This window comes from Rattus norvegicus, chromosome 12 (assembly GCF_036323735.1).
Source record: "Rattus norvegicus strain BN/NHsdMcwi chromosome 12, GRCr8, whole genome shotgun sequence".
In the NCBI taxonomy this organism is placed as follows: domain Eukaryota; kingdom Metazoa; phylum Chordata; class Mammalia; order Rodentia; family Muridae; genus Rattus; species Rattus norvegicus.
In genome coordinates this window covers 40,067,089-40,090,761 of record NC_086030.1, presented here as the reverse complement: position 1 = coordinate 40,090,761, position 23,673 = coordinate 40,067,089, and the positions used below count along the sequence as shown (strand labels likewise).

The window sequence follows — 23,673 nt, the reverse complement described above, 5'->3', positions numbered from 1 at the left end:
CAAGGGGTCACCTTGGCCACCAAGCCAGCTCCTATCCCCTTCCTCCCTGGGCTACTCTATCTTTCCTCTGGCTTCTCCATTAAATACCTTTCTGTAACACAGTAACCTAAGACGACTAGTTTTCAGTTTGTCTGGAGATGAAACCTAGGGCTTCATTCATGCTAGGCAGTGATGACTTTACCCCAGCCCCAACCACCACCACCATCGGGAAGCTCCCCTCTGCTGTTTAGGCTGCCTGACTCACGGCTCTCCACTGTCTGCAGCTGGGTGGGCAGTGGTTAGAAACATGCCTCCCTGGTGAAGGTTTACCCTCGCGGTCTTCCTGGGTGTGGAACTCAGCCCTCTTGCCAAGAAGAACGAGGCTACCCCCACCCGCACCCCCCCCCCAGTGTAGCCTAGGGCAAACAAAGCTGCCAACGGTAAACAAATGTAACAAGCTGGGAAAATGCAACAAGCTGGGAAAATGCTGGGGTGTCTAGGGCAAGCCTCCCACCCCACCCTCCACGGCTCCTCCGTCTTTAGGCTGTCTTAAGTTAACTGTGTTGTAGAAAGGGGGTATTTAATGGAGAAGCCAGAGGAAAGAGAGTAGCCCAGGGAGGGAGGGAATGGAACACTCAAACAAATGCAAACGAATCCTCTTTAGCAGATTCCAGTCTACACTCAGCTAACCAAACAGGAGCAGCTGGCCCTCATGACACAGCAGGACAGTCTCCATTACTGTCAGATGGCCAAAACAACCCACCCTTGCCAATGCTCAGACTAGGAATGTAAGAGGCTAACTGGTGCCAGGCGGTGGATCCAATGCCTTTAATCCCAGCATTCAGGAAGCAGAGACAGGTGAGTCTCTTGAGTTCGAGGCCAGCCCGCTCTACAGAGTGAGTTCCAGGACACCACCAGAGCTATGTGGGGAAACCATGTCTGGGGGCAGGGGTAACAGGTGCATTATTACTTCCTACGTTGGTCTTATAGGAGCCAAAGGAGCTTCCCACAGCCCAAGGTTAGAGAAGAGGAAGATGCTTTGCTATGGCTGAAAAAGGGCAAAAAAAAAAAAAAAAAGTATTCCATTGGTTGCTGGCAGCCCTCTTGCAAGCATGAGGGAGCCCGGTGGAAGGCGGTCAGCAGGATCACCTAGCTCTTCAGATACTGACTGAGACTGCAGGTTCCATAGAGGGCACCCTCCCAGATCTTTAGCCCCTTGTAAAACCTGAAGCTGCAACTTCAGGATTTTTATTGGGAGCCGAAAGAACGGGCTCTGAGTCACAGTTCTGGCCCAGCGCGGAGACGTCTCAGAACTGCTTTAAGTGTCATTAATAGGTAACTGTCTAAATCCTACAAGAGCCTTATCCAGCAGTGCGCTTATCGGTAAAGAACACAGACCAGGATTATCCCTCCCCGAAACAGTGGACGCAGATGGGCTGGTCAGTCCCCTGAACAGAATGCCAACCTGGTGGGTTCTGGGGAGTCTAGGGACTGTGCAGGGCCTGTCTGAAGTGTAGGTGGGTCCCTTGATCCCCTTGTACCCCTGGAGAATGTTTTCCCCTTTGCTCTGTGATATACCTGCCTCTCTTCTACACTACAATTTGAGCCCTTTCAACTGAGTTCACAAGAACTGGGGTCGAGCCAAGGGCAGCTCAGCCTTGGATCCCAGCACTAATGCTCAGTGAGGGGAGAGAGGTAGAGAGGCTGTGTCCATCCGGGCCCCTTCCCCTGTCATCTCTGGCACATGGGTTCTCAATCTGCGCTCCTTCTGATAGGACAGGAAAAGGACACTTGGCCCAGTTTTGTCCAATTAGATCTTTCAGGCCAGAGACTTGACTCCAGGCATGAACCCCACCACAGGACGGCAAAGGACTGATTGATTGGTTAGTTGTGAGCCTGGTGTTGTGTACTGGAGCTAATGAAAAGTCACCTGCCAGGCGCTGGTGTGGCACTTTGTCACTAACACACAGTATCAATATGGAGTTGACTGTTTTTCTTTTCTTTCTTTCCTTTCGAGACGGGGGTCTTGCTATTAGCTTGGGCTATCCTGGAACTCACTCTGGAGACCAGGCTGGCTTTGAACTCACAGAGGTCCACCTGCCTCTGCCTCCAGACTGTTGGGCTTAAAGGGGTGCCTCAGCAAGCCAGCTGAAAGGGGTTTTGAGAGAGCAGCTATAACTACTAAAGGAGGCAGCCTAGAGTACATTAGTTTACCATTTTTGTTTGTGTGTTTTGAGGCAGGGTCTCATGATGTAGACCAGGCTGACCTCAAACACACAGAGATCTGCCTTCCTCTGAGTGCTCAGACCAAACATGTGCGCCAGCACGCTGCGCTCATGCCCCCATGGTATCTCCTTAGGTCAGACTCCTGCTTGTCTTGTCAGTGTGTTGATCCCTTAGGACACCGTCCATCTGGCTGAGCTCAGGGCCTGGAAGTCTGAAGATGCAAAACTGAGACTGAGGGGGCAGATAAAGGTCAGCTCCCACAAGGCACTGCTCCAGACTGCCACCCCCACCCTCCACCTCCAGCCCTGACAGAGAGACATGAAGGTCTCCCTTTCACCCTAAACCTGCAGCCTCTTTGGATACCAGGAACAGCAGGACACACGGACAAGTCAGCCTCTAACCCAAATCTTCCTCTAAGCCAACCGAAAGCTTCCATCTGGAGGTAAACCTGGGGTCACCGAACCCTTTTATCTCTTCTTCCCAGGTGGCCACACTGACTGACACAAAGACATTGTCTCTGTCTTTGTCCCTTCCTCTTTCTAATTGGCATGTTGGGACAGGCAGCCAAGTAGAGCCCTGATTCACCCCAGCTTTCTCCAAAAACTCACTAGCAACCACACCGTCACATTCCTCTGCTCATCTTCTCTATGACAAACAGGTGACCTTCTTGTGTCCTGAACTGCAGGGACTCTGTCCAGAGGGCAGTGATGGGGACTAGTCCGGGAGGGAAGCCAGCATTCAATTCAATTTGGCACCACACTGTGGTCCATGACCCTGCAAGACACTGGGGACACCTGGCCTCCATCTGGAGGTGGCAGGAGGAACGAGATGCCCCAGGCTGAAGCTATTCTCTCCTCCCTTCTCCCTTCCCTTCTTTCTCCTTTCTCCTGGGATGGCACGGGAAGACCTTGAAAACTACAACGTTTAAAAACTACAGCTCCCAGGCTCCTTTGCAGAAGCAGGCCTCCAAAGAAGATTAAGCGTTAATACATCTTGTCAGTTTAGTGAGTTCAGCTGAAGCCCCAAGACCTCAACAGTCAGGACAAGTGTCTCCCAACGCCCCCATCCCCAACTCCTGCTGTACCTCTTCGTTGCTACCAGGGAATTGGGCCCTGAACCAGCTCTAGAAGGGCTTGACTTCCTCCCAGCCTCTCCAGCTATTTAGGATCTGATGGGACAGCCAGGGCCAGTCTGTTTCCCTGATGGGACCAGGATGAGCCACTCCACACAAATCAGGCAGCGGCTCAGCCCGTGGCCTGCATGCCTTCTCCTTCCTCCTCCTAAATCCCCTGAGAGCAGGTTCTGAGAAAGTTCCTGATTTGTGATCCCATCCATCAGTCCTGGTTAAATGATTTTTTTTTCTTTTCCTTGTTCGTTGTTTTTTTTTCCCCCCAGAGCAGAGACCTGAACCCAGAGCTTAGGGCAAGCACCCTACCACTGAGCTAAAACTCCAAACCCACACTTTTCTTTCTTCCTTCCTTCCCTCCTTTCTTTTTTTTTTTAAAGATTTATTTTATGTATATGAGTGTGCTGTCTTCAGACACACCAGAAGAGGGCATCGGATCCCATTACAGATGGTTGTGAGCCACCATGTGGTTGCTGGGATTTGAACTCAGGACCTCTGGAAGAACAACCAGTGTTCTTAACCACTGAGCCATCTCGCTAGCCACACACCTTTCTTTTTGAGACAGTTTTTCCCTGAGACCTGGGGCTAGCCCCCGTCGAACTACTTGCAATTCACTCAGTTAAGAGCACCTCCTGCCAAGCCGGAGTTCAATTGCTGGGCGAGGCAGAAGGAGAAAACTGACTCCAGAATGCTGTCCTCCGACCTCTGCACGTGTTCTATGACGTACGTACACTTTCTGCTTGCTGCCCCGTCAATAAATAAATGTAGCATAAACAATTTTCAGGTCAATGCCAGCCTCTCTTCATAAAGAAGCAAGATCTTTTTTTTCAGTCCTCCAAGAATGTATAGAGCTTTGAGGAAACATCCACTGTGTCCCCTCCCTTCTATGACCTTCTGTGACACACTCTGGTGACCCAGCCTACGCTCACGGAGTCTCCCAAGGCTGTCATTGTCCCCCATCCTCAACGCAGCCTGAATGTCTGGGTCCTGGAGTCACACAGACCTGGGCGGCCATCGGCTGTGAGACTTTGGACACAGCCCTTGACATCTTGAGAGCTAGCTCTCTCATGGGATCACCTCTGAAACCTCCGGCTTATCTTCCTCACCAGCTCCTCCTGGGGATGCCCGGTCCTGGGAGTAGACTACTGTGACCATTTAGCCGCGCCCAGCATATGATAGCAAGGTTGGGCAAGCTTCCAGGGAAGGGAGGCTTGAAGAAAAGCCTAGAGGATGTGTCCTGGGAAGAGCACCCAGAGAAGGCTCGACTCTCCCGCTATCACTTTTTCTATTGTAGACCATCTCCGAAGAAGGAGGCTGGAACTATCTGTGCTCAGCGAGCCCTCAGACGGGCTGAAGGAACACAGAGAAGCTGACTGTGGCTTATCACGGTGACGGGGCACAGACTAAACTCAGCAAGATTAAAGACAAGGGTCAGAGTCCGGGAGACAATGGGCCTAGGGCTGGGTTCACACGGCTTCAGCATGAGACGCAAACTGCTGACAGCAGAAAGTGCCCCCAAGCCTTGGCATCTGTGATGTTTAGTGAGAGTTGGTCACGTGCGCATGAACTCCGCCAATCTTAGACACTGGGTCTCACCTGCAATAGGGGCCCAGCTCAAATACAAGGCCACAGGCCCTCATGGTGTTTGTTCTGGGGGCTGGAAGGTTATCTTCCAGGAGCCTAGGCAGGGACATGGCTTCGCTGGGAATGCTCAGGGTTTGGACAATACAGACCTACTAAGTTAAGCCTTCACCGCAAACCCAAAGCCCCACCTACCAAGAGAAAAAGGGTCTCCCTCCCCGGGAGTCGGAACTGTATAAGATAACGTCTTGTGGTGGTGGGGATACTGGGACAGACCAGCTGCTATGAAAAATGGCCAAGAGACCGCCACCGTGTGAGGAAGCTCCTACTAGGCAATCAGAGAAACCATGTGAGGCCTTAGACAGATGAACGAAGACACCTCCTTGAACCTCCCAGCCCACTGTTCAGCAAATGGCACCAACCAAAGCCCATGGGACAGAATAAATAGCTAAGCTCACAGCAGCAGAGAGACTAAAACATCCAACAACTTGCCATTTGCAGCGGCTGTGATACGGTTGAGTCCATGGAAATCAGCAACTGGTCCATCTTCCTTTCCTGTTGGGATTCTGCTTGTACGAGGCTTTGATGTCTGGAGCTATGGCAGCCTTCTTGGAACTATGTGGAGGATCATGGCCCACACGTCAACCAGAGAAAACAAAAGATGAGCAGAGGGCTGGGGGCTTGGTGACAAATAGAACCTGGAAGCTTCTACTTCTAGATTTCCAGTTCCTTAAGCCTCTGTTGACCATTCCGTTCTTTGTGTCCCTGCCTGTCTGGGGTTCTACCTTGGTGCCCACTTCCCATACCTGAGCCCCAGTTTCTCTTCTGAAAACACGGCGACAATGACCCACCTCAGGAAGTAGCCAAGAACTTGGGAAAAGTCAAATTTAGGGCCAGGTCAGTAGGGAAGATGATGTATTTCTGGGTTTTTCCAAGAACTCACTGGGTGTATGTGTGTCACCCATTCCTCAAGGAGAGGTTACATGATTGCCTTGGCTGATCAGTATTCAGTATCTGATGAGTATTCAGTATCTCTGAATACTTCTAGAAAAATCTGAGGCCTCCCGGCTGCTCCTACCACCCATTGATCGCTTTGTGGGCGATGCCAGAGCCTGGGGAAACATCTGATCCTGCTTGCAGGCCTAGAAATGTCAGCCATTATCATGGTGGGGAAATGGGAGTCAGCCAGCCTTGCCGACCATTGATTTTATGGGACTGAGAAAGCTGAAGAGCAAAGTGCACAGAACATCAGAGCCAAGGCCAGGGTGCAGGTTTGGGATGGTGAGGAAACTGAGGCCCAGCGTAGGGCAATGACGTCACACAGAATACCCGGCCAAGCCGCGGTCACCAACTCAGAGTGGACCAGGCTCCGTTCAATGGTCATCTCTGCTGGCATGGATCAGAAGAAGGCTCAGTTCACCCTACACACACACCCGGCTTCCCTGCTTCCTCCCGGAGGCTCTTTGCGATTGGGGTTTTCCACCCCGCAGTGTAGGGACTCAGCCTCAGTGATGGATCTCCACAGGCTGCGGGAGCTGTGAATGTGAAGAGGGGCTCCCAAGTTCAGCGTTCACATCCTGGCTTCCCAGGCTGCCTTGAGAAGATGCCTTCTCTGACAGATTTAGACTAATCCCCTTATCCAAGAGCTCAGGTCACCTGCCTCAGCCTGGCTGGATCCGCTTACCCACTGTGACCCCAAAATTCACTCATGCACACCTGCTAATAATCGGTCCCAGCGGGGATGGTGGCGGTAGCGTGGGCGGGGGATGGTAGGGCGGCATTCGGGAACATCTTTGATTCCATGCAGAGGTCACTGAGGCAGAGCTGTCTTCTGATGCTATTCCCCACCCTGCTCCGGATCTGGGTCACCTTAAACTGATTTTAAATGTCCCAGAAAAATAAACGCTGAGACCAAGTCAGAGGTCACTTAATGAGAGTGGCTGGCAGGCTCCCAGGACGCTCTGGATCCACCAGAGCGGGCGGCCCTTTGAGGGCCTGTGTCCTTTTACTGTGTCTTTGTGGTTTAATCTTTGGGTGCTGGGAATGAACCCCCAGGGTCTCCCACTTGCTAGCCAGTTACTATCCGCACCCAGCATTTTTTTTTTTTTTTGGTTCTTTTTTTCGGAGCTGGGGACCGTACCCAGGGCCTTGCGCTTCCTAGGCAAGCACTCTACCACTGAGCTAAATCCCCAACCCCCAGCATTTTTCTTTAACTCAAAGTTAGTCCTAGTTTACAAGTCTTCATGTGTGCCTGCGTACGTGCGTGCGTGTAACTCAAGATTTCATCTAGGCTGGCTGGTCAGAGAACTCTGGATCCACCCATCTCTGACCCTCAGTGCTGGGATTGATTACAGAAATGCAGGACCATGTCTGGCTTCTTTATGTGAGTGCTGGGGATTCGAACTTAGGTCCTTGAGCCTTCAGAACAAGTGTTTTTGCCCACTAGGTCATCTTTCTAACCCCAAGTGTGGCATGAGCTCATTTTCTTTGTATCCCCTCAAGGAAATTTATTTGGGGAATTCAGCCATGGGTGCTATAGAGGTGAGCAGGTGGGGCAAGCTTTGATAGACCCATACTCAAATCCTGCTTCTGTTATGTTCAGGCTGTGTGACATGGGCAAGTGAATTAACCCCTCTGGGCCTTGGCCCAAGGCAAGCCATTGTGTTATACAACTCTGACAGATATAAAGACTGGCAGGAAGTTGCCTGGATCCTACAAGGTGGCAGCCTTTCTTAGTCAGGGTTCTCTATTAGTCACAGTTTTCAATCTGAGATATCCTGCATATCAGATATTTACATTATGACTTATCATGGTAGCAAAGTTGCAGTTATGAAGTAGCAGCAAAAATGATTTTATAGTTGGGGGTCACCATAGCATGAGAAACTAACTGTATTAAAGGGTCACAGCATTAGGAAGGTTGAGAACCACTGCTTTTGAGGAACAGAACATATATATGTGTGTACATATGTGTGTACATGTATGTGTATGTGAAGGTACATATATGTGTGTATACGTGTGCACATATGTGTGTATACATATGTCTGTATATGTATATGTGTGTGAGAGAAGATACATATATGTATGTATACGTAGATATGTTTGTATACATGCGGGTACATATGTGTATACATATATGTGTGTATACATATGTGTACATGTTTGTACACATGTATATATATATGTGTGTATATGTGTGTATGTGTGTGAGAGAAGGTACATATATGTGTGTATATGTATGTATGTATATATGCGTGTGTGAAGGTACATATATGTGTGTGTACATACATATGTATGTATTACATATGTGTGTGTGTGTGTGTGTGTGTGTGTGTGTGTGAATGGATTAGAATGGCTTATGAGATTTGGTTGTTCAACAAAGGCTGTCTCCCGACCAAAAGGCTAAAAACCTGGTAGTTGTCCAATCCAGGAGGCTGAATGTCTCAGCTGGTCTTCAGTCTACATTGGGAATTGGTTCTAATACCAACCAAGGAATGCCTCGGTGACAGGGCAGGTGAGCTTGCCAGCAAGGGTGAAGGCAAGGAGGCAAAAGGCAAAGTTTCTTCTGTGTCCTGTCATGTGGGCTGCCGCCACAAGGTGTGGCCCAGATTCAGGGTGGATCTTGCCACCTCAAAAGCTCCAATCAAGAATAACCCTTCCCCCGAGTGCCCAGCTGCTGGGGTTTGAGTATCATACATGTACACCTGCAGGCCCAAAGAGGGCATCGGATCTAAATACAAATGGTTGTGAGCCACCATGTGGGTGCTGGGAATTGAACTCAGGACCTCTGGAAGAGCAGACAGTGCCCTTAACCTCTGAACCATCTCTCCAGTCTGGTTTTTTGTTTTTTTGATTTTGGTTTTTTTTTTTCCTTCCCCCCTCTTGTTGTTTGTTCAATTGTGTAGAAGGTTGTCTTCTTTGAAACTTTAGCTCCAAAACCACTCTGCTTTGTAAAGAACCCCTAGACTTGAGCCCAACAGGCAGACTCACCCCGGAAATCTCTCCTTCTCCCTCTCCCTCCCCCTCTCTCTCCCCTCCCCTTCTTCCCCTTCCCCCTGTCCTTCTCCTCCCCCATCTCTCATTCAGTCACACGTCTATCATGCATTTCCTCAGTATTTACTTAAGAGACTCTGACTCAGAACTCAGGGAGCCCCCAGGGTAGAGAGGAGCATCACCAAGACATCTGGACTCACTGGGCTCCAGTTCAGTCTCCACCAAGACCCAGCTTTGCCCTCCTTAGTCTGAGCCTCTGTTTCCCCAGCCTTAAGGCAGAAGTAATGACAGCCACGGGGCAGACTCTCTGTGAGATTCTAACAGGCCACCAGACAGCCTAGTCTGTGGCAACTCAAGTACCCATTGACAAAGGGTGAGTACCCTTCAGTCATCTGGGTAGTGTGGGCACAAGCCTGGGGAGACACCAGCTTCAGGACAACTGGACATCTGTGTGAGGGAAGGATGGAGAACAGGGTCACCCATAGGGTCAGGCTGGGGAAGGAATCCTGAGGCCAGCTGGTGACAGGAACAAGAGAAAAATATAAACAAGCTGGGGAACCTTCTAGAAATAGAGAAGGGAAAGCCTCTGGGGCCACACAAAGTATCCAGAATGAGGAAGCAAAAAGTCAGGCATTGCTACCTCCGAACCCCATCAGAGCCTGCCTCCCTCCAGTCTGTACCAGGCTGGCCAGGGCAGGGGAGAGGTCGGGCAGGTACAAAAAGATTCCCAACCCTTCCATTTGGCTGATACTATCCAGAGATAAGAAGAAAGAGAAGGCTTCTGCGTGTGTCCTTGTGGGATGTGCTGTTCATTAGAAAATTAGAGCTTTTTTCAGACAGGGACTCCCTAGGTAGCCAGGCCAGACTGGGCTACAAGAGGCCCTATCCCAAAAAGGAAAAAAAAAAAAAAAGATGTAGGAGAGGGGCCTAGAGAGAAAGCTTGGTGGTTAAGAGCACCTGCTGCTCTTGCAGAGGACCCAGGTTTGGTTCTCAGCAGGAGCACAGGGGATCATAACTGCCTGGGATTTCAGCAGCTGATGTCCCCTTCTGGCCTCTGCTGGTACTGCACACACACACACACACACACACACACACACACACACACACTTTTTTTTTCCCCCGGAGCTGGGGACCAAACCCAGGGCCTTGCGCTTGCTAGGCAAGCGCTCTACCACTGAGCTAAATCCCCAACCCCACACACTTTAAAAACAAAACACAACGGGTTTTCAGGCCAGCAGAGGTGGTGGTGCACACCTTTAATCCCAGCCCAACATTCAGGAGGCAGAGGCAAGCTGATCTCTTGAGTTTGAGGCCAGTCTACACAATGAGTTGCAGGACACCCAGGGATACACAGAGAAACTGTCTTGAACAACCAAATTAAGAATGGTAAATAATAATAATAATAATAATAATAATAATAGTAATAGTAATAGTAATAATAATAATAATAATAATAATAATAATAATAATAATACAGTTTCCAAACTTTGACTCCTCTCACAGTCCTTAGAATAATTCATCCCTCCACCCCCGAATCTTAACGGAAATAAAAGGCCAACTGCCCCATGTCGCAGCTGCAGCGGCCTCTGAAAGTTGCCGACCCAGCAGGTTGGCATTTGCATGAAAAGATACAGTGGGAAAAACATCCCAGAAAGGGGCTCGTGCCTGCTGGGTACTGCACAGACTCTCACTCGTCAGAATCGAATCATATGCCACTTCATTTCCTGCTCGGCGCCGGGTTTGGGGTGGTAATTGGTGTCTATTCCTAGAAATGATGTCAGCGGGAAGAAAGCACGCTGTAACACTGAGCTGACAGTTGGAAAGAGATGCCAACCGCCAATGTGCCTCCTCAAAGACGCTGGAACCGAGACGTGTCTGCAGCAGGGTCCTTCAGAAAGAGCCTGGAAATCCTGAGCTGAGACACCTGGGTGAGTCCCACGCAGGCTCAAGGTTGGTCACCTCTAGGAGTCTCGGGCCCACCTGCCTTGCCCTCCTGGGAGTGTAGACAATGGCATTTCCTGTGGTCAGACTACCCAGCCAAGTTTCAACCCCTTGACCCTGTGAGCCAAGAGCTTGTGGACAAACCACAATCAATTTCTTTTCTTTCTTTCCCCCCCCCCCCCCCCCGGAGCTGGGGACCGAACCCAGGGCCTTGCGCTTCCTAGGTAAGCGCTCTACCACTGAGCTAAATCCCCAGCCCCCCTTTTTTTTTTTTTTCTCTTTTTTTTTCTCTTTTTTTTTTTCTCTTTTTTTTTTCTCTTTTTTTTTTTCTATTTTTTTTGTTTTGAATCGGGGTCTCAGTATGAAGCTCTGGCTGTCCTCAAACTCACTCTGTAGCCCAGGCTATCCTTGTACTTACAGAGATTCCCCTGGCTTCTACCTCCCAAGTGCTGGGGCTAAAGACATGTGCCGCTATGTCTCATTCATACTTTATGTCTAATGTGACCTACTTCTGTGCATTTAGACCCCACATGCAGCTCATTAGCTAGTCCCATCCATTCCAGGCAGATGGGCAAGAAAGAGATCCTGAGACAGGGAGAGACAACAGGTCTGGGCCTCTTGATTCCCTACCCTGACAGACAGGGTAAATAGCTAGGGGGGAGTATGCATGTCTGGAATCCCAGCACTCAGGAAGCTGAGACAGGAGGATCATACACTAGAGGCAGTCTCAGCCATATGATGAAACCCCTTCTGGAAAGAAAATAAAAGGAGAGCTGGGGATGTGGCTCAGTAGTGGGCTTGGCTGGCATGCAGGAGGTACTGAGTCCCAACCCCCAGGATCACACAAATCTAGCAAGGTGTTACATGCCTGTAATTCCATTACTTAAGAGGTGTGGGCAGGAATGAAAGGCTCTTGTGGGTTTTAAGCAAGGCAGAGGGAATGGGGAGAAGGGCAAGGCCTGTCAGAGCCACGTTTGCTGTGCTTGCGCTGGCTAGAGTCCCTTCAAGGAGGATCAGGAATTCAAGGTCGTCCTCGGCTACATAGCCAGTTCAAGGCCAGCATGGGCTACATGAATCCCCCCACCTCCACCTCTCTCTCTCTCTCTCCCTGTCTCTCTCTCTCTCCCTGTCTCTCTCTCTGTCTCTGTCTCTCTCTCTCTGTCTCTCTGTGTGTGTGTCTCTCTCTGTCTCTCTCTGTCTCTCTCCCTCTCACACACACACACACACATACACACACACACACACACACACCAGAAATCACAATAGAAAAGTGAGAGAGACCACCTCCAGGCCTACCATCTTTCTTTTATCTCAAATTGGCTGCCTCGATTACTGTTTCTAAATATTTTCAACATGCAGCTGTTTGAGTCTGCAGAAGCGAAACAGCAAACCTATCCAGCTTGCCCCCTGACATGGCAGACATCAGCAATCCATTACTGAACTCATTCACCCTGAGATGTTGCTGGAAGACCTCCTCACCTACTATTCTGAGGCAGCCTTTGCTCATTACCTATTGGAGGAGCAAGGGATTTTCCTTCTCTGTTCTGGAACTTGCCACATGGTAATCTTCTCATAACTTTCATCGGAAGGCCCTACTCTTGCCTGGACACATTTTCCCCACACCCTGTTAAGAAGAAACTGCAGGGGGTTGGGGATTTAGCTCAGTGGTAGAGCGCTTGCCTAGCAAGCGCAAGGCCCTGGGTTCGGTCCCCAGCTCCAAAAGAAAAGAAAAGAAAAAAAAAAAAAAGAAGAAGAAGAAGAAACTGCAGTTGCTCTGCCTTTGTAGAAGGATGTAGGTAACTGCTCCATCGCTGCCCCTGGTTCTCTCAGAAGGTTCTATTGTTAGGAGAACAGGATGAAATAGGTTTGGGGCACGATCACCTATGACAAGAGCATCTCCGAGCCCTCTATTTCCTCAGAGGAGAGCAGTGCTTTTGCATTAAGGCCTGGCGCAAACCAAACTCCAGTTTTGGCAGAAACAGAGAAAACCAGTGGCTGTGCGAACAAGCTTGTCCTCCGCTGTGAAGAAATGAGACTCCTCCGATTCCTCTTCCTCCCCTTCCTTCCCACTCCCCCTTCCCTTCCTCCTCCTCTCCCTCTGCCCCTTCCCCCATCCTTTGCCCCTCTTCCTCTTTTCTGGATCGCCCCCCTTCCTTCACCCCTTCCTCCCCCACTTCCCTAGAGCCAAGCTCAAGCCAGACAGCAAGTCAGTGACTATGAAATCACAGGCAATTTCTAGGCCACCAGATGTGCTACATATTTAGACTAAAACAGCTGGATAATCAAACAGCTTCCTGGTCCCCCTCCCCCAGACCTCCCCTGCCGGATGTCCTCTGTCGGCTCGAGGACACACGTGAATGCTCTCAGCTCTCCGAGAGCAATGCCAAGCCCCCGGTTTCATGAAGCCCCAGCAGCATCCTTTAATGGCTCCCGTTGGAATTTTGTGCCCCGAAGCCTCCCACTCTCTTACCTAATCCAGCCAAGACGCTTGGTGCTGATGAAGCGACTTGGCTACCTTCCACGAGTGTCCCAAGATCTTTCATATGACCTGGAGGGATGCCGGGAAAGGGAACGTGAAAAAGGAAGGAGACCCAGAGGAGGCAGAGGCTGCTGAGAGAGCCAGCCATTCCTCTGGCCCCACTGTAAGAGAAACAGACAAGAAGGACCCCCGGGGGAATCCAAGCTCATAAGATCCAAAACCCTCCCTAGACCAACTCTTAACACCAGGGCCTAACCAGATAGCAAGACCTACAGATGGGATAGGGCAGGGCAGGGTAGGGCAGTGAGCTCCACTTCCAGCTCCAGGGACAGGTAGACCTCAGACCTTCTGTGGGTCCTCAAAGCTGTGTGACCCACGCTGCTGACAAATGGTTCAGTGGGTAGAGGTGCTTGCCACCAAGTCTGATGACCTGGTTTGGACAGAAGGGGAGAACTGACTCTCACCAATGGTCCTCTGGTATCCACACATGAACCCTGGCATGCATGGCATGCGTGCCTGTGCATGAACACACATAAATAAACACAAGGTCCAGAGAGGCCAAGTGCTTTTTGCAAAGTCACACAGCTCTGTGTGCAGAAGATGGCACACACCCTTTTGGCAGATGGCAAGGTTACACAGGCAGGTGATGCCAAAGTTTACATGGGGACCCCGCCCTTGTCCTTTTTGCTGCTTAAATCTTGGGAGGTGGGGCCGCCGTTTTCTCTTTCTTTGCTGCCTTTCACCTACGCACTCGAAACACCAAGAAGACTTCAATGGAAAAACTGCGGTGGCATCAGAGATAAACGTGGGCTGCTTTGATCTTGTCGGTACCTGCCACAGTGAATTGACATGGTGGGGAATTCTCATTTGCTTACATCCAGTGGTCACTTTCCAGATCCTTCCAGAGCCCCCGAGGATTCTAGAAACCGTAGTTAAAGCATCTTAGATGTGGCCTCACTTTCTGGTTTGAGGGTTTTGTTTAAGATTTATTTCATGTGAGTACACTGTAGCTGTCTTCAGACACACCAGAAGAGGGCATCGGATCCCATTACAGAGGGTTGTGAGCCCCCATGTGGTTGCTAGGATTTGAACTCAGGACCTCTGGAAGAGCAGCAGTCAGTGCTCTTAACTGCTGAGCCATCTCTCCAGCCCCCGAAGGTGGGTTTTTTGTTTGTTTGTTTATTGTTTCTTGGCACAAGTAAACCCGGGGTCTCACATAACCCAGGGTGGCATAACTGAAAAGGAACTCGAATTTCTCATCCCCCCTTGCTTGCCTCCCCGGGACTGGGTCCACAAACATCCATTACCCCTTCTGCTGTATGCTCTCCTAACTGTTGTGCCCAGGGTCTTGTGCTGGCTTGGCAATCGGCCAACACATTCCCAACTTGGGCTACATCCGGAGCGAGCGCTGTTTTAAGACTCAAGACTGGGGGTTGGGGATTTAGCTCAGTGGTAGAGCGCTTGCCTAGCAAGCTCAAGGCCCTGGGTTCGGTCCCCAGCTTCGAAAAAGAAAAAAAAAAAAAAAAGACTGAAGACTGAGTGCTATGATGAATCTTTGGGTGCTGGTCTGGATCTGGAGGGTGGATGCCCTTCTGATAGCATCTTGAAGCCTGAGGAGCCTTGGTTTGCCTGCCTGGGTGACTTGGAACGCTCCAGCCAGTTCTCACAGAGGAGTAGGACCTGGATACACTAGGCTTCACGGTCCAGCACATTTAAATGGTTGAGATGCAGCACCTCCCCCAGCTGCCCTAGGGCCTTCCGTATTGGCACTTAGAGAGTCTTAGAGTTTCCCTCAGTCACCGGATGGGGGCGGGTGGGATGGAGGTTGGGGGAGGGCGAAGGGGAGGAGACAGCTGAATCTAGGAGGCCTGGATTGTACAGTGAAGTCGAGGCTGGGAGGGAGTCCTGAGGAGAAAGAGAGAGATTCCTACAAAGGAGAAGGTTAACGCTAGGACGCTGTGGGGCCAGGCTCACACGCCTGAATTCCAGCGCTCTGGGACCAGAGGCAGAAGAAGAAACGAAGAGACACCAAAAAGTCTAGATTATATGGGAGGAGCCTCTGGCGGAAGGGCAGCCCAACCCCTGGAAAGTTAGGGTTGGGGGCAGGGTTTGCCAGGTAGGGACTGAGGGATGCTGGGAGAAACTGGAGACCAGGTCTATGTAAAATATGCACCTCGTTCCCAGCCCTGGGGTCTGAAACCAAAGCGTCTATAACGAAGCCAACACAAACTTTTCTTCTTGGCACGAGGATCAGGTGTTTCGCTACAGTTTGGAAAACTGACTAACACAGAAGGTAGATTTGGTCAAACGCATTATCACTATAAGTCGTCTCAGCACAGTGCCTCAGGGAAAGCACCAGGGTGGTACAGCTAGGGACACGGAAGCCAGAGATTTACTTACCAGCTCCCTACTAACCGGAAGACTGGAGCAGTAATAAGCACTATAATCCTACCTACATAGTGTAGTCGGGGCTAGCCTGGGCTACTTGACATCCTGTCTCAAAAAAAAATAAGCAATTTATCTATCATTTATTTATTAAAGTGAGACTGTCCCAGAGACATCGATTTTTGCTCAGCGCTGAAGCTGGCTGACCTGGAACTGCTCGAAGCCTCTGGGTCATTTTGGCTCTTTCTATGGTGGGGTTGCCAGCTCAGCACAGACCTGCCCCACTCCTGCCAGACACCTTCCTGAAGTAGCTGGGTCTTTATTTCCTCACAGATGATTTAAAAAAAAAAATTAGCTAACCTGAGTAGCAATTTTCAGAATTAGTTTTCTTTCTTTCTTTCTTTCTTTCTTTCTTTCTTTCTTTTTTTTTTTTTCTTTTTTTTTCGGAGCTGAGGACCGAACCCAGGGCCTTGCGCTTGCTAGGCAAGCGCTCTACCACTGAGCTAAATCCCCAACCCCCCAGAATTAGTTTTCTGACCTAAGCAGGGATAGGCAACCCGATGAAACCCTAGGGGGATGTCAGCGCCTGCCGTCAAGCTCAGTGGCTGTGTACTTGACCCCGTGTCTCCAGCCAGCACCCCATCTTTTCTTCAAGGAACCTCAGGCTTTGCCTTAGGACTCTCTATGGATACTGTCGCACTAGGTCCTGGAGGCGGTAATTGCGCTTCCGTCGATCACGAGATTCAGGCTGCCCAACCAGAGACTCCCATGGCTCTAGCCCCTGTGATTCCAATACCATGTGGACCACTGAACACCAGGACCAAAAAAATTCTTTTCTTAGTTGAATGGGCGAAGCTGCCACTCCCTCTCACCCAGTTTTTGGGGTATCAGAGTGGAAGGATGAGGTTGGCAGTTACAGCAGGCTCCCCACTCATAGGGGAAGGTGGTGGGGAGGGGGGAGACAGAGACCAGCCCTGAGAGCGTCCTCATGACTGATGGATCCAGCCATACCTATATTTGGTGGTTGTTGTTCTAAATTATTCATCCACTTGTGTGTGTGTGTGTGTTTTCTAAAGATTGATTTATGGGGTTGGGGATTTAGCTCAGTGGTAGAGCGCTTGCCTAGCAAGCGCAAGGCCCTGGGTTTGGTCCCCAGCTCCGGAAAAAAAAGAAAAGAAAAAAAAATTGATTTATTTATTATGTATACAGTGTTCTGCTTGCACATATGCCTGAAGGCCAAAAGAGGGTACCAGATCCCATTACAGATGGTTGTGAGCCACCGTGTGTGTGGTTGCTGGGAATTGAACTCAGGACCTCTGGAAAGAGCAGTCAGTGCTCTTAACCTCTGAGCCATCTCTCCAATCCCCAATTTGGGTTTCTTGAGTAAGTCCAGGCTAGCTAGAACTCACTGTGTGTAGAGCGGGTTGGCCTCAAACTCACATGATCCTCTAGTCTTGGTTTCATCAATCCTGGAATTGGAGGTGTGCCCCGTGCTGCCTGGCTTCCTTCACACACACACCCCCCCCCCCCCCAGCTGGGGACCGAACCCAGGGCCAGGGCCTTGCACTTCCTAGGCAAGCGCTCTACCACTGAGCTAAATCCCCAACCCCACACATCTTTTTCCAGTGTTCTGTTCCCGAGCTGTCACTGGGCTGCAGTCTAGCATCCTCTGAGGCCCACTTCCTTCTCAGGGTTACTCAGTGTCCCCAGCTTCCTTCAGCTGCTGCATAAGAATATTCTCTTGGGGCTGGGGATTTAGCTCAGTGGTAGAGCGCTTACCTAGGAAGCGCAAGGCCCTGGGTTCGGTCCCCAGCTCCGGAAAAAAAAGAACCAAAAAAAAAAAAAAAAAAAGAATATTCTCTTCCCCATGAAGGGTGAGTGGGGGAAGGGTCTGCGTCAGTCACCCTCCCAGTCCTGCCTGTCACAGGCCAGGTGCTCAGCAAATGCTTTTTATTTTGTGGGCATTTGCATGTGCACGTGATATCTGTGTGTATGAGTGTTCCTCCCATGTGTTCGGTCACACGAGTGTCTTCCTTTTTTTTTTTTTTTTTTGAAGATTTATGCATTGTTAACCATGTGAGTACACTGTTGCTATCCTCAGACACACCAGAAGAGGGCATCATCATGTCATTGCTGGGACTTGAACTCAGGACCTCCAGAAGAACAGTCTTCACCGCTGAGCCACCTCTCCAGCCCCACAAGTGTCTTCCTAAACTTTCTTCACTCCGTTTCCCGAGGCAGGGTCGCTCTTTAAACATGGAGCTGGCCACTTCAGTTAGTCTAGCTGGCCACGGTAGTGTCCTGTGTCTCTTTCTAAAGGGCTGGGGTTACTCATCCTCCAAGTCTGCACAGCTTTTACTGAGTCCTGAGGACCAGCACTCAGGCCCTTGTTTGTGCACCGAGCATTTTATTGCACAAGAGTGGTCGCCTCAGGTCAGTCCAAGGAGTGTGTTTTTTTTCTTCTTCTTCTTCTTTCTGAGTGAAACACTCGGGAGCCCTGCCCTCAGACCTTGCTTCACTTTACAGATAAGGGAAACACAGTCAAGCAGCTCTGAGTGAAGGGCACGTTAGCTAACCGTCTCTCATATATCAGAAGTCCCAAGGATGCAAAGTCCATCGCTCTCTCAAAGTTCTCTGACGGCATAGTCACTATGGCAACCATAACTTACTGACTGCTTGCTGCTGACAGGCAAGTCCTCCTTGTTAACTCCAGTTTCGCGTGTAGCACCACTATTTTTTTTTTTTTTTTTTTTTTTTTTTTGGAGCTGGGGACCGAACCCAGGGCCTTGCGCTTCCTAGGTAAGCGCTCTACCACTGAGCTAAATCCCCAGCCCCACCTTTTTCAGTTTTTTAAGACAGGATTTCTCTGGGTAGCCCTGGCTGGCCTGGAACTCACTCTGTAGACCACGCTAGCCTCAAACTCAGAGATCTGCCTGCCTCTGCTTCCCAATTGCTGGGTTTGAAGGCAAGTACCACTGCTTCCAAACTGTTTTTCTTGACAGATAAAAAACCTGAAGGGAAATGTTTGGTTTAGGACCCCAGGATGAGGTGCATATTTTACATATCAAAGTAGACCTAGCTTTCAGGTTCTTCCAGCATCCCTCAGTCCCCTGCCCCCAACCCTGAACTCTCCAGCCCATGGTTGGGCTGCCCTTCCCCAGGAGGGTCTTTCAGATAGAAACCCAACATTTTAGTCTCCTCACTAGCCTCCTCTCTCTTCCCCTCCCTCTCAGACCATTTCCTTTCTTTTCTTCTCTTGCTACTCCATCTCCTCTCTTCCCGTGCTGATTTCCCTGGCCTCAGTCTTTGGGGCCTGGGGCCAGTGAACTCACCCAAAAAAAACCCCTGCATTTAATATAATCTAACCTGGATTGAATTGGTTCATTTCACCAGCGAAGGAAGAACTTCTCAGGATCTTACAAGAAGTTTCTAGAACGATGTTCCCTGATAAATTTTTGTTAGGATTGTGCTTTAAAATGCCCCTTCCCCTTCATGAATTATTGTTGGGAGTTTATGTTGACAGGAGCCGCAGCGGCCGCCTCGGCATTACAAGGTGGCCAATGTTCTGAGACAATTAAGCAGCAAGAGGACCCAAGTCAGACATAATGACACCTACCTGTGAGGCTGATATTCAGAAGAACAAGGCAGGAGGATGGATACAGGGCGAGGCCAATTGGGGTTATAGAGTGAGATCCTGTCTCAAAAAAAAAAATTAAACTATTCAAATATATTCAAAATTGTTGATTTCACTCCGATTTAACTTATTTATCTTTATTTTTACCTTTTGTGTGCCCTATGGGCATGTCTGGTGCCTGCTGAGTTCAGAAGAGGGCATCTGAGCCTCTGGGACTAAGCCACCACGTGGGAGCTTCCAATGGAAGATGGGTGTGCCTGAGAGCAAACAAGGCTCTTAGCTGAGCCGCCTCTCCAGCCCCATTACTTTCTCTGAAAGAGCCAATCCTCAGACTGAAAGGGGGAGGGGGAGACAAAGTGGTCACAGTAGGAGGCTGTGAGGCTTAGGTAAGAATTACGAGGCTGTGCAGTAAGAGGGGGGCTCCTCAAACAACCTAATCCTCAACTGTTTACCTGTGAAATACTTGGGAATTTTTAAGATGGTAAGGAAGGGTTAATGAGGGGTCAGGGGTCAAGAGAAGATGGGAGATAATTTTTTTTTATATATATATAAAGCTTGAAAGTTCCAAAACCTATTTGTAACACTAGTCAAAAGACCATATTAAACTGAGTGTGGTAGACTTGAGTCTCAGTGCTCAGGAGGCAGAGGCAGGAGGATCTCTATGAGTTCAAGGACAGCCAGAGCTACATAGCTAGTTCCGGGCCAGCCAAGGTTACATAGTGAGATCCTGTCCAAAAAAAGTTTTAGATTGAGCGGTGGACATACGCTCAAACGCACACAGGAAAATTAATATTTTTTTTTGGTTCTTTTTTTCGGAGCTGGGGACCGAACCCAGGGCATTGCGCTTCCTAAGTAAGCGCTCTACCACTGAGCTAAATCCCCAGCCCCGAAAATTAATATTTTTTTTTTTTTCGGAGCTGGGGACCGAACCCAGGGCCTTGCACTTCCTAGGCAAGCGCTCTACCACTGAGCTAAATCCCCAGCCCCAATTAATATTTTTTAAAGATTTATTTCATATGTGTGAGTACACTGTTGCTCTCAGACACACCAGAAGAGGGCACCAGATCTCATTACAGATGGTTGTGAGCCACCATGTGGTTGCTGAGAATTGAACTCAGGACCTCTGGAAGAGCACTCAGTGCTTTTATCAACTGAGCCATCTCTCCAGCCCAATATTTTTTTTTTTTTGGTTCTTTTTTTTTCGGAGCTGGGGACCGAACCCAGGGCCTTGCACTTCCTAGGCAAGCACTCTACCACTGAGCTAAATCCCCAACCCCCAATATTTTTTTTAAGACAAAATTTGGGCCAGAGTTGTAACTCAGTGGTCAGAGTGTTTACTCAGCAGGCTCAGAGCCCCAGGGTCCATTCCCAGCACTACACAGACAGGACAGTGATGCACACTTGTGATCCCAGCACTTGGGATGTGGAGGTCAGAGGATGGGAAGTTCCTGACATCTTCATTTACTGAGGTAGTTAAGACAGCCTGGGCTACATGCAACCCTTTCTCAAAAAATAAAAGTTTAAGTGGTGGGAAGATGAACACCTGTAGAGAGATCCAGCAACTTGGGAGGTTGAAGCAGGTGGATTTAAGGCCAGCCTATTACATAGTTTGCTTTTCTTCAGAAAAGGCCTGTGATCAACACTGAGTGGCAGAGCCCTTTCCCGGGATCTTTGAGGCCCTGCTTCCATCCTGAGCCCTGCAAGAAAAAAAAAAAAATTAAATTATCAGTTAGGAGCCTATCACCATTTCTCCATACAAGGACAACTACATCTAATGAAAAAAAAAAAAGGTAAATACGGTTAGAAAGTAAGCACCTCCCCCTAAACCCAGGCTTGTCCCATGCTTTTTAAATAAAGTTTTATTGGAACACAGCCACAGTGGTTCATTTGCATATGGACTTTGGCTGTATTGGCCTTGAGCCAGCTGTTAAGTTTCCTTGAGTCTTTTCTATCAAATGCTATAAAACTTATGTTTAGGACGAGGGATTTAAGTCTTTTTACCTCACCTCTAACTTTGTGAGACTTTTATAGTGACGGTTTTGGACTTTTGGTTTCTTTAAAAAACACAGAAATATTGTAAGAACATGTTTTCAGTTTTAATCCTGGGTGTGGGAGATGGGGCCGCTTCAGACTGTCCCCCCAGCAGGTGACTGTGATTTGCCTCATGCTCTAGCAGGGGGGTGGTCTTGCCAGCTTCAGATTGTGTGACGTTTGGAATTCTGGGGAGTTTTTAAAGCGTACAAAGATGCTAGGGTCCTAAAAGGTGAGTTGATGAGTTGCTGGTCGTTGGTTGAAGTTTGTTTTTTGGTTTTATTTTTTAAAGATTTATTTATTTGTTTCACGCATGTGGGTATACTGTCACTGTCAAACACACCAAAAGAGGGCATCAGATCCCATTACAGATGGTTGTGAGCCACCATGTGGTTGCTGGGAATTGAACTCACAACTTCTGGAAGAGCAGTCAGGCAGTCAGTGCTCTTAACCACTGAGCCGTCTCTCCAGCCCCGGTTCAAGTTTGTTAAGTAGTCCCATGCGAAGAAGAAACAAATTAGATATCTTTTTTTTTTTTTTTTTTTTTTGGAGTTGGGGACTGAACCCAGGGCCTTGCGCTCGCTAGGCAAATTAGATATCTTGACAGGGTTGATCAAACTTGCCCCAAGGAACTCTAAACAGGACCCTAAACAACACGGGAGGTAGCCTAAGGAGTCAACCCCTTTCTGACCCCAGACTTTCTTCAGGGGCCTCTTTCCATTCCTCTTTTCTTTGAAAGGGTGGAAGAAAAGGGGTGGAGATGGATGGAAGAAAGAAGAAGCCATGAAGGAGCAAAAGCCAGGCATAGATTTTTATGCAAGTGTCCCCATCCCTGCCCCACCCAGGAAAACTTTTCTTTACACACAGGATCACAGGAATTTGGTGGCCTGGAGCAATGACTTCTTTCTCCTTGGAACAGTGGTCCCCCTCCCCCTTCCTCCTTCTTTTCCCATCTACGAATTCTTTTCAGACTATCCAATCAAATAAGACTGTGGACTCCAACCAATGGGGAAAAGGACACAGTTACCACCTGAGTGTGAATAAAAACCAAATATGTTTCCTGTCTCTGTGTGTTTTGGATCTTCCCAGACACAATCCATAGAGATGGGTTCCTCAGTTCTAGCTGCCCAATGCCAAGGCTGGGCAGAGTGGCTTCTTCCCGAGGCTGCTCCTCAGCTGGGAGGTGACCACGCTTCCAGCATCATCTCCTGGTCTCCTGGGCATCCGTCCCTATGAGCTGCGTCATAACCAAATCTTGTTCTTGTTTACACTCCTATGTCAAGTTATAAGTGTGAGAGTCGGGGCTGGGGATTTAGCTCAGTGGTAGAGTGCTTGCCTAGGAAGCGCAAGGCCCTGGGTTCGGTCCCCAGCTCCGGAAAAAAAAAAAAAAAAAAAAAAAACATAAGTGTGAGAGTCAGGGGACAGCTTGTGGGAGACAGTTCTCTCCTCCCACCAGTAGGTTCCAGGGATTGAACTCAGGCATAAGGCTTGCTGGCAGGTTTCTTTACCTACTGAGCCATCTCATTGGTCCCCTAACACACTATTCTAATAGGGACACGACTCACATCTCAGAAGACAGTCCCATCCGTTGCTCTCTCGGATGGTTCAATGGTAAGGTTCAATCCTTACCATCCGTACGGCGGCTCGCAATTGTACTCTCCAGTACCAGGGCACCAAGTACATTCATTCTTCTTACGCACTCACGAATGCAGGCAAAATGTTCACACACAAAAACTGCTAGGTGTTTTCATCTTATTTTGAAGATCGTGTGTTTGTTGTCTGTGTGAACTTTTGCACACTCGTAAATTGCTAGTGCTGGTGGAGGGCAGAAGAGGGTATCACTGGACTCCTGAAGTCATTCACAGCCCTGGCTGTCCCGGAACTCACTCTGTAGACCAGACTGACCTTAAATGTCATCTGCCTCTACCTCTGGTGTGCCGGCATTAAAGGTGTGTGCCACCACGGCCCAGCTTCTGCTAAATATTTTTAAAAGGTGGAAGACCGATATTATAGCCTGGACATTTTAAATAATGTCTGTCTGGTACTTTAAAAAAATCGAACAGCATGGAAGGAGACCTGGTCCCCAAATACTGGGGTCACACTGGTGACTCTTATGAGCAGAAAATATTTTGCTCAAAGGAGACCCTGAACGTTTTCTTCTGATTCTGCAGGTGGTGAGCACGGGGCCGGTTACCTTGGAACCCTGAAGGGTACTTGCCCCAGAACCGTGGCATGAACCTGGCTGGTCTTGGTCCCTTCACCTCAATCAATAGACATTTCTTGGAAAAGAGGCTTGGCTGG

The 23,673-nt window shown here is 49.2% G+C and overlaps 1 protein-coding gene and 1 long non-coding RNA gene across 13 annotated transcripts in view; one reads left to right on the top strand and one right to left on the bottom strand.

Moving 5' to 3' along the window:
- The window catches only part of Ccdc63 (coiled-coil domain containing 63), a 28,675-nt gene extending 23,059 nt beyond the window's left edge, over positions 1–5,616 (bottom strand). The window contains exon 1 of one of the 6 annotated variants that reach the window (XM_039089459.2): positions 5,405–5,616. In XM_039089459.2, coding sequence (XP_038945387.1) covers positions 5,405–5,458 — 54 coding nt within the window. In that variant the 5' untranslated portion in view covers positions 5,459–5,616. 6 annotated transcript variants of the gene reach the window in all.
- Positions 16–22,430, top strand: LOC120095977 (uncharacterized). Of its 7 annotated transcripts, none has more exons than XR_010056778.1 (4): positions 422–5,809; positions 10,672–10,852; positions 17,809–18,140; positions 18,234–19,223. It is a non-coding gene; the product is annotated as an uncharacterized LOC120095977 (long non-coding RNA). The 7 variants fall into 7 exon arrangements; XR_005491975.2 differs by having other exon boundaries at positions 423–5,809; positions 10,672–10,830; XR_005491978.2 differs by lacking the exons at positions 17,809–18,140; positions 18,234–19,223 and adding an exon at positions 20,965–22,430 and having other exon boundaries at positions 446–5,809; positions 10,672–10,830.
- Positions 22,431–23,673: the final 1,243 nt, after the last annotated feature.